We start from the raw sequence: 10,335 nt of genomic DNA on the forward strand, positions 1-10,335 counted from the left end.
AAATTATTGATATTATTATTTAGTTTTTGTAAGAAACAATTTAATATTTGATATTAATATATTAATTTTAATTCGTGTTTCGTACGGATTATGAATAATTCTCTACAAATATTAATTCAATATTTTTAGTCTCGGGTTATCAACTATCGAACTAATAAGCGTCCCAAATCTTGGTACTCACTAGAAAATTATACAACTATTTTTAAAATTTTTTGTAATAAAATCTCAATTGACAAAAATTAACTTCTACTCTTTGTAAATTTTATTTTCCTTCAATTTTTATTTGTTGCTGAACATCCAAGCGTCGATTTACTTTAAAATAATCGTATTAGTAAGATTTATATAAGTAATTAGGTGCACGCATAACTAGAACTATAACTGAAATTTTAGAGTTACACTTAACTTCGATTTTTTAATTACATATTTTAACAACTTTTATATATTATATTTTCAGTTTTATGCAAAAAATAATGTGATATTATTATTTTTAATTTTGGGCCCGTGCTTCGCGCACGTGTTACCAACTAGTATATAGAAAGAAAATATTCATCTTGATAATAGAAAAAAAAACATAATAGTCTCATCTATCTTATGAAAGACTATCTTGTTTTTGTTTAATTTAAATTATAAAGTATACCAAAACAAAGTGACTTTTCAGCATATGAAACAAAGTGACTCTTCTTAAATTTTATATACTGCCGCCCTGGGATGTCATGTGACACTGACCTTTTCCTGCCCCTTTGTCCTGTTTTAACTACTCTCAACAAATGCATTTTTTTTAGTTTTTTAAAATAATTCAGCATAATAACAAAATGATCAGACAAACCTTCTACATAGCAAGTTAATTAATCATCTTTCACTTTTTGGTTTCATCATCTTCAGAGCACTTATCTGAATTCTTATCATTCATTCTTCCCTAGTTTCAAATCTCCTCCTGCACTTATCTGTAATTGTCCACAGCATGTCTTTGCCATCCTCAAGTTATTAAACATACTAGCATAGATCCCGTGCGATGCACGGGTTCCCATTAATATTTTAAATTTTTATTTATCCAGTTATATTATATTTTTAAAATATTTATATAAATATATAATGATTATAAATTTATAATAAAAATAATAGAATAACATATGGTCGTAATTTAGTAGAATAAATAGACTTTTTCTAGTAGTTTAACAATTTAGTAGTTTAGCAGATATATAACACTATTATTTATATCTTTTAATAATAGGATAAGTTGTATTCGTAGTTTAGTAGGATAAGTATACTATATTTAGTAGTAGTTTAATAATTTAGTAGTTTATTAGATATATAACACTACTTATCTATTTTTGTAATAATCAAAATTAGGTAATTATCGTTGAACCAAACCGTTGAACCAAATTATCTCTATTCCGGCTATTATAGTATATATAGTATAGATATGTAATGTATCCGGTATTTGACAACTTACATAAATCATGTTTCCCTTATCTTTATAGTTGTTTCTTATAATCACCTTATTTTACGTATACCCCAGTTGTCTTTTACCGAATTAATGGCTTCAACAAGTTCTCAAACACCATCATCTTCTACTTCACTTTCAATAACTCCCATCAGCTGGGACGTTTTCTTGAGCTTCCGTGGCAAAGACACTCGGCATGGTTTCACCAGTCATTTGTATTCTGCCCTGGATCGCTATAATATTCGAACATTTAGGGATGATCCTGCGTTAACGTGTGGAGATCACATCTCGGATACATTGCTTCAAGCTATTCAGGAATCTAAGATTTATATTGTCGTCCTCTCTGAAAATTATGCTTCTTCTAGTTGGTGCCTTGACGAGCTGGTAGAGATTCTCAGTTGTAGCAAAACAATGCAGAGATCGGTTATTCCTGTGTTTTACAACATTCTTCCATCAGTTGTGCGATACCAAACTGGGACTTTTAAAGAAGATTTTTGCAAACATGAAGATCGATTGGAGAGTGAAATGGAAAAAATCCGTAAATGGAAGCTTACACTGAAACAAGTTGCTGATATATCAGGAAAACACATAGACGGTAAAAGGTAAATACACTCATTCATAGAATTTTTTCTTTTAGAGGAGTAATTAATTCATTTATTACTAGCATATGACCTGTGCGATGCACGGACTGATTATAATATTTGTAATTTTATTATTTTATAAAAATAAATTATAAAATACAATAATGATATATTATTCATATTAATGAAGTTAAAATATTTACATATTACTTTGTATATATTATGTTATTGAAGGATTCGAAATTTAGGTAGTTGAAATCTTCAAAAAGTCCTCATATAATTTTGCTTATAAATTATATTATTTTATTATATTATAATTTGAATTACTAAAATTAATTTTGGAAGTGTTTGGTTACCTAAGAAAAAAGTTGAGTGCGATTAGAAATTAAGTTGAATAATAATTTATAGAGTTTGTAGTTATATTGGACACGTATTTTAATTTTTTAAATTAAATTATGCTATTTATTTAAACTTTGTTTTGGAAGGTGTAAACATATTTTTTCAGAAGACGTTAACCAACCGACCAAACGAAACCATGTTTCGGTTATAATAGTACAGTATAGATTATAATTTGAATTACTAAAATTAATTTTGGAAGTATTTGGTTCTCTACAAAAGAGGTAAGAAAAAGGTTGAGTGCGATTAGAAATTAAGTTGAACAATAATTTATAGAGTTTGTAGTTATATTGGACATATATTTTAATTTTTTAAAATAAATTATACTATATATTTAAATTTTATTTTGGAAGGTGTAAACATACTTTTTAGGAAGACGTTAACCAACCGACCAAACGAAACCATGTTTGGGTTATAATAGTATAGTATAGATTTATAGAGTTTGTAGTTATATTGGACACATATTTTAATTTTTTAAAATAAATTATACTATTTATTTAAATTTTATTTTTGAAGGTGGCGTTAACCAACCGACCAAACGAAATCATGTTTTGGTTATAATAGTATAGTATATATATATATTATATTCTGTAAAATAAATTGTTAGGGCCATAAAAATTTATCCCAAAAATATTTACAAATATACATGTTTCAAGGTTTTTTTTTCTAAAGACCAATTATATTAGATGTCACAGAAGCTTACAAGTTGAACTACTGAAAACAATAATTGTTACCTTTGAAAAAGAATTATATTAGATGTCAGAAAATATATATGTCGAGCACGATTAGATAACTCAAATGGTTAAGAGTTCATCCGGTTTCGTCCGAAGTTAAGAGTTATACAAGAATTGTTATATTTAAAAATAATTGCATTGTAGGTCTGAAGCGGTTATTGTCAATGAAATTGTTCAAGAGATTCTACTCCAAATAAATCCCACTGCTTTATATGTTGCCAAATATCCAGTTGGGTTGGATTCCCGTGTTAAAGACATAACAGATTTGTTGAACTGTGATACAAAAGGTGTCATTAAAATTGGTATATATGGTATGGGTGGTGTAGGCAAAACAACTCTTGCGAAAGAACTTTTCAATCAACTCTTGCGAGGAGATTTTAAGGGAAGCTGCTTCCTTGCGAATGTGAGGGAGAAAGTGGGGATTTTAAAAGACCTAGTGTCTTTGCAACAACAACTTATTAATGATGTTCTGAAAAATAAGGACAATATTAAAGTAAGCAGTGTTGGCCAAGGAATTAAGTTAATAGAAGCCAGAATTTGTTTAACAAAAATTTTGGTTGTTATTGATGATTTAGGCGACCATAAAGAATTTGAATCACTGGTGGGACCATTTGCTTGTGGGAGTGTAGTTATTATAACTACAAGGGATGAAGAGACATTGGATAATATTGAAGTAGAGACTAAATATCGATACAAGGTTAGTGAACTGGGTTATGCTGAGTCCCGGACACTACTTTTTCGACATGCATTTGGAGATACTAAACCAAGCAATAATCTAATGATATTGTCTAATGACATTCTCCGTCTTGCTGGAGGGCTCCCTTTGGCTCTCGTGATTTTCGGCTCATACTTGTATAAGAAAACCGAGGTTAGATGGAAATCTTACATTGAGACATTGCAGCGAATTCCCAACAGTACTATCCAGCAAAGACTTATGATTAGCTTGGAAGCCTTGGAATTAGATGATCCTCTGCTAAAGAAAATGTTCCTTGATATTGCTTGTTTTTTCATTGGAAGGAAAAGAAAATTGGTGGTTGACATATTGGAGACCTTTTATCCCTACGCGGATGATAAAATTAGTATTCTCATGAAAAAATGTTTAATAACGATCAATTCTCATAATGAATTCCGAATGCATGATCTACTTCAGGAAATGGGAAAGGCAATTGTGTGTAGCAACTCTCCTGATGAGCCTGGAAAGCGTAGTAGATTATGGGTACCAGAAGAAATATTCTCTGTTTTAGAAGAACACAAGGTAATTAGATCATATGTTCTAACATGAGTTGAAGCCGTTCATCAACTTTTCTTCTACTTAATCTACATATATAATTACACACAAGATGAAAAATGATTTGTATTGTTTTCCTCTGTTTCAATCTCTTAGGTTTATTATACAAGTATGGTAATTATCTTTTCTGATTAACATGCATGTGTTAGGGAACGGAAGCGGTTGAATGTATCATGCCCCACGATTTTGAACTCGAGAAAGGTATCATGCCCCACAGTTTTGAACTCGAAAGAATATTCATGCTCTCTTTTCAAGACGAGGATTCATTGCAGAAGGTATCGTTTGCTACGGAAACATTAAGAAGAATGAGTAAATTAAGATTTCTGTACTTCGATAAAATTAATCTCACTGGAAAGTTTGAACGGACACTAGAAGATCTGAGGTGGTTTCGTTGGGGTAGGTGTCCTTTAAAGTGTTTACCTTTTGATTTTTTCCCTAAAAAACTTGTTGTTCTCGAGTTGCCTTGTAGCAGAATGACAACACTGTGGGAGGTAAACAGGGTAAGTACTCTGAGTATGTTTCTTATACATATGAAAAGTTATAATGCAAAAATGTCAGATCTGATGTGTTATATTCACACTCGTTGTTGCAGGTTTCAAATGCTTTTGAGAAGTTGAAGACTCTAAACATGTCATTTTCCGAAGATTTAACTACCACCCCAGACTTTGGAAGACTACCGTGTCTCCAAAATTTATATCTTGAGGGATGTATAAGCTTAAAGGAGGTCCATATATCAATTGGAAGTTTAGTGAGCCTAGTTTCTTTAAATTTAAAGGGTTGTGAAAACTTAAGAAGTCTTCCGGATACCATTTGCAATTCAAGAGCATTAGAAGTTTTATGTATTGAAGAATGTACAAGGCTGGAAGCATTACCAGTAAAATTAGGGAACATTAAATCCCTGACAGAGCTCAATGCTTGCAGAATAAGTGTTCCACGATTACCAGATTCGATCGGATATCTTAGTAAGCTTGTTATGCTGAGATTAGATCATAATTACAAGCTTGAATATCTTCCGAGTACCATTTGCAACTTAAGAGAATTGGAAGTTCTAAGTATTAGTCATTGTACTAATTTGGAAGCATTGCCTGTTGAGTTGAGAAAACTTGAATCTTTAAGGGAGCTCAATGCAGAGACGATAGGTGTGTTGAAATTACCAGATTCGATTGGATATCTTAGTAAGCTTGTTAAGCTGAGATTAGATCAAAACTACAAGCTTGAATACCTTCCAAACACCATTTGCAACTTAAGAGCGCTGGAAGTTTTAAGTATCAATGATTGCACTAATGTTGAAGCATTACCTGTAGAATTGGGAAACATGGAATCTCTAAGAGAGCTCAAAGCCAGGGGAATAACCATTTCAAAATTACCGGACAGCATATGCAACATAGGATCACTGGAAATTCTTTGGATTGAAGATTGTAATAAACTAGAAAGTTTACCTGATCAACTGTGGAAGCTTACAAGGTTATCCTCGCTAGATGTAAGGGGTGCTACTCTTTTAAAAGAACTTCCTAACATAGACTCAAGCCAGACTTCATTATCATTGACATCTATGGATTTGTCCGAGACTAAGATCACTGCCCTGCCATCTGGTATTAGTCAGCTCTCAAACCTAGAAGAGCTTTTTCTCCGAGATTGTGGTCATCTGTTGTCCATTGCAGAACTTCCTCCTAACCTGACGTACTTTTATGCCCATAACTGTACGTGTTTGGAGAGATTAAATCTGTCCAATGCGAAACTGTTGCAGAAACTGAACCTCACAGATTGTAGTGCTTTGACAGAGATTTTAGGCTTGGGGGAACTCACTTCCATAATCCAAATATATTTGGAAGGTTGTCACTCATCTCTACCGGCATGTACTTTAACTGAGCCATTATTTCAGGTTTGCAAATCTCAACCTCTTATGTAATTAGATTGTGTTTTTTTAAATTATGGCCATCAATATCCTCTTATAATCTTATAAACACTGTAATTTTAAGCTTACTCTAACAGTTAGTTGTAAGTTGAATCTAACCATATTCTAATTTTAATTTTTTTTCTTTAAAATTCAAGATTTACTCTGGTTTCGAGCAAAAAGTTCTTATTTGCCTTGAGGCAGAAAAGTTTCCGGATTGGCTCATTAAATCAAGCGTCGAACGTTCAGCTGACGATGACTTGACAGAAGATATTTCAGACCGTTATGTGAATTTGCAGCCAAGCTTGTCATGCAATTACTTGGGAATGATTCTTTGCTTTGAGATATCTTCTCTGAATAACGGCAGAGACATCGTACCTCAATATTCTGTAATGAGTTCCGCAAGTAATATAGTACGGAGCTGGAACGGCCATAAGATGATACATGGATCATATATGGTAATGATACCAAGATCAATCTTTAGAGTCACGGAAACCGATCACACAATTAAATTTACATCGAATGCACGCAGACATTGGATTCATCTACTGTACAAAAACGAGGATGACAGCGCCACTGTCAATGTTGAAGATGAACGAGACCTCTCGGCCTGTGATTTCAGAGTAGAAGAAGGAGGCTACCCTTCTAAACGCTTGAAGCTTTTGGATTGTGACAAAAGCGGCTCTCTAGAAATGGTTGACCCCTGAATTGCTGCGAGATGCTTCAGCATATATGAAGATTAATTGCACCTGGCAGCTCTCTGGAAAACATGGTAGATTGTGGTTATCATTAGATATATATGACGTGTTGAAGAAGCTCACGGTAATTTTAATTTAATGCGTACATTTGGTGTATCTCAAACTCTTTCATTTATAAATTAGTGCTCCAAACTTCTTCTTTCATGTTTTGATGTCTTTTTAAATTTTCAGAGTCAGATGTTTGAAGTGACCAGTTCACAGGTACATTTCGATGTTTTGGGCATCTTATTGATGTTTAACCTTCGGAGTTTCCAGATTGGAAAAGGCTTCATAAGATAACATTTTCTAACAGTAAAACATCCCACGCTTGATATTATATTTGAGGGCTAGGAGGGGCCTTACAGAAGAAGAATTAGTGCCATGACTCCCTATGTTTTCCGCATCAGCATCAGTTCATTCCTACAACATATTAGGCCGATGAACTTATTAGAAGGGATATGCAAAACTTGACTAGTACCATCAGAAGAACTAGCTTCATTGCTAGATTTGTTCCCTGGGAATCTACAGACCACAAGAATGTTGATGCCTCTAATTTACTGTAGGTTGCGAATCATGATATAATTGGCTTTGATTCGGATGATGAGTCTGATAATCCAACTCGGGTCGAGGCTCCTGTTCCATGGTTCTCGGTTCCTTTGCAAAATATAAGTAATCTTGCGACCACAGACGTTAACGTTAATTATCAACTGCAACCGAGCCTTGGCAGTGGCATAATAAAACCAGAGGCATCGCAATTCTTGTGGTCTGTAGATCCCCAGGGAACAAAGTCCACTACAAGTTCAATTAAATCCTAATAATGTAGTCTAATAATGGAGGAAATTTTTTTTGTGGTACAGCCAGGTGAGGTGACTATTAAAACAGGCCAAGTGCACCGAGGTCCGAGCACAAGTGTGGCATGAGACAGATATAGAAAACTTACTAAAACTCTCACCGGACTCAGAGACAGCACAAACAAATCGCGTGTAGCTCCCGTGTCAAGTGTAGGCGCGAGGCTAACTTAGTCCAAACAAGGAACAATCTAATTGGATGATTAGAACATCCTCTTCGACTCTCCGTTCTTGTTGCGGTGCTGGCCTTTGTTGTTCTTGCTGTTGACAAACAATTGGGTCAACCTGTTAAAAATAAATAATATATTTTTGACTATTAAAATAATAGAATTGTGTGGAAGTCTCTGGAATAATCTTGGTACATGTATTAGTATCTTGGTACATGTATTAGTATTTTTCTATGTTCAATGTATTGGTATAGGTACATATAATCTCTAGATATATGTATCTTGGTCAAGTGATGTCTATTGGAGTCTAAGAGTTATCTAAATCTTTCTATGAAGTCCTATATAAAGCCTTGTACCAAGTCATTTGTAATCAAATAATTTTTCAAGTAATACATTTCTTCTCCTAAATTGTCTTGAGTGAGTTTGAGTGAGATCCTTTCTTCCAACAAAGTGGTATCAAGAGCCAAAGGTTCTACTTCTACTTGTCTTCAAAGAAGGCTTGTGTGGTGTAAAGAAGAAGGAGATCATGGCAAATGGAATGTCTCAATGGCAAATGCCAAAGTTCACCAAAGATAATTATGAGAATTGGTGCATTCATATGAAGGCGATCCTTGGAGCAAATGATGTGTGGGAAATTGTGGAGAAAGGATTGGAGGTACCCGAAAATGAAGCAAATTTGAATCAAATTCAAAAAGATCAACCTCAAGCCCAAAGAAAGAAGGATCAAAAGGCGATCATGATCATTCATCAATGTTTGGATGATTCTATGTTACAAAAAGTGGCTTCCGCAACAACGTCAAAGAAAGTTTGGGATACTCTCAAATCTTCTTTTAGTGGTGATGCTAAAGTAAAGAGAGTTCGGCTACAAACACTTCGTGGCGAGTTTGAGGCTTTGCAAATGAAGGAATCCGAATCAATCTCGGACCAAGTTCTTCTTGTGGTACTAGTCAAGTTTCACATATCTCTTCTAATATGCACGTGCAACAGCCAGGTGAGGTGACTACTAAAACAGACCAAGTGCACCGAGCACAAGTGTGGCATGAGACAGATTTAAAAAACTTACTAAAACTCTCACCGGACTCAGAGACAACACGAACAAATCGCGTGTAGCTCTTGTGTCAAGTGTAGGCGCGAGGCTTACTTAGTCCAAACAAGGAACAATCTAATTGGACGACCAGAACCTCCTCTTCGACTCTCCGTTCTTGTTGCGGTGCTGGCCTTTGTTGTTCTTGCTGTTGACAAACAATTGGGTCACCCAACTCTTGATTCAAGTGTTGCACATGGGTGGCTTGATGGTAGTGCTGCAGAGGGGGAGTTTGATGATAAAATGGCAATTGTTCTATCATCAAACTCAAACCCTTGAATCTGATGCGCTATCATCAAGCCCCCATGTGCACTAGATTCAAGGTTTGAGTTCGATGACAAGACAATTGCCATTTTATCATCAAGCTCCCCCTCTGTGTAGAACTATTATCAAGCCCCTCTGTGCAACACTTGACTCAAGGATTGGGTAACGTAATTGTTTGGCAATAGCAAGAAAACCAAAATCCAGCACCACAGCAAGAACAGAGAGTTGACAAGGAGGTTCTGGTCGTCTAATTATACAGTTTGTTGTCTGGACCGGGTAAGCCTCGCCTAGAGTGGACATCAGAGCTACAAGCGCGATTTGTTCGTGCTGTCTCTGAGCTCAGTGGGAGTTTTAGTAAGTTTTCTAACTCTGTCTTGTGCACTAGTTTTTTTTTTCATTTTAACGTTTTTGCTAAATTAAATATTATAAGTAATACAACCTCAGGAGTGATCGAGACATCATACTTTTGCTGCCCGAAAATTCTGCAAGAAAGTGATTCACTTCAGAAGAAACCTAGAACCAATAGCACCCTTACCAGCTCGCTAAGGATGTTTAGGTGACTCGTTTGCATGGCTTTAATATTTTCTAGAGACTGACATTCATTCACCATCGCGACACGGGGACTGTGGAGCTCCTAAGAGATGCTGCAGATGTTGGATACCCTTGTCATGAATAATTGCAGGACCCTGATACCATAAAATGACACCTCTGGCTCCGCCATCAGCGAACTCGTGAGACCCTAAGCCTTCACCTCTAACAAAAAGCTCAGTTTTTCTTGACAACAAAAACTTTGTTTCAACAGAAGATCTTGTCATTCATTTTAAATATGGATTAGCAAGTTAGCAGGAAAAATAAGTTACACTGCTACTATAGACTACCTAGCGACTCACAATTTATG

At 34.8% G+C, this 10,335-nt stretch overlaps 1 protein-coding gene across 3 annotated transcripts; it reads left to right on the forward strand.

Annotated features, from left to right (window-relative positions):
- The first annotated feature begins 1,468 nt into the window (after nt 1–1,468).
- On the forward strand, nt 1,469–8,463 carry LOC141663816 (TMV resistance protein N-like). 3 transcript variants are annotated; one of them, XR_012551673.1, is made up of 7 exons: nt 1,469–2,046; nt 3,300–4,410; nt 4,593–4,943; nt 5,036–6,325; nt 6,496–7,159; nt 7,267–7,296; nt 7,932–8,463. XR_012551673.1 is itself a non-coding variant. In XM_074469643.1 (5 exons), exons 1-5 carry the CDS (start codon nt 1,538–1,540, stop codon nt 7,042–7,044), a joined length of 3,810 nt encoding a protein of 1,269 aa, XP_074325744.1. In that variant the 5' UTR covers nt 1,469–1,537; the 3' UTR covers nt 7,045–7,260. The 3 variants fall into 3 exon arrangements, 1 of the variants encoding a protein (XP_074325744.1); XR_012551672.1 differs by having other exon boundaries at nt 7,267–8,463; XM_074469643.1 differs by lacking the exons at nt 7,267–7,296; nt 7,932–8,463 and having other exon boundaries at nt 6,496–7,260.
- The last annotated feature ends 1,872 nt before the right edge of the window (nt 8,464–10,335 follow it).

The sequence above is a fragment of the Apium graveolens genome, chromosome 6, assembly GCF_009905375.1.
Source record: "Apium graveolens cultivar Ventura chromosome 6, ASM990537v1, whole genome shotgun sequence".
Taxonomy (NCBI): Eukaryota; Viridiplantae; Streptophyta; class Magnoliopsida; order Apiales; family Apiaceae; genus Apium; species Apium graveolens.

Excerpts from the sequence above, each read along its gene's own strand:
- LOC141663816 (XM_074469643.1), top strand. The coding sequence starts at position 1,538 with ATGGCTTCAACAAGTTCTCAAACACCATCATCTTCTACTTCACTTTCA. Across the intron at positions 4,411-4,592 it reads CTGTTTTAGAAGAACACAAG|GGAACGGAAGCGGTTGAATG; the intron begins GTAATTAGATCA and ends TGCATGTGTTAG. Across the intron at positions 4,944-5,035 it reads CACTGTGGGAGGTAAACAGG|GTTTCAAATGCTTTTGAGAA; the intron begins GTAAGTACTCTG and ends TCGTTGTTGCAG.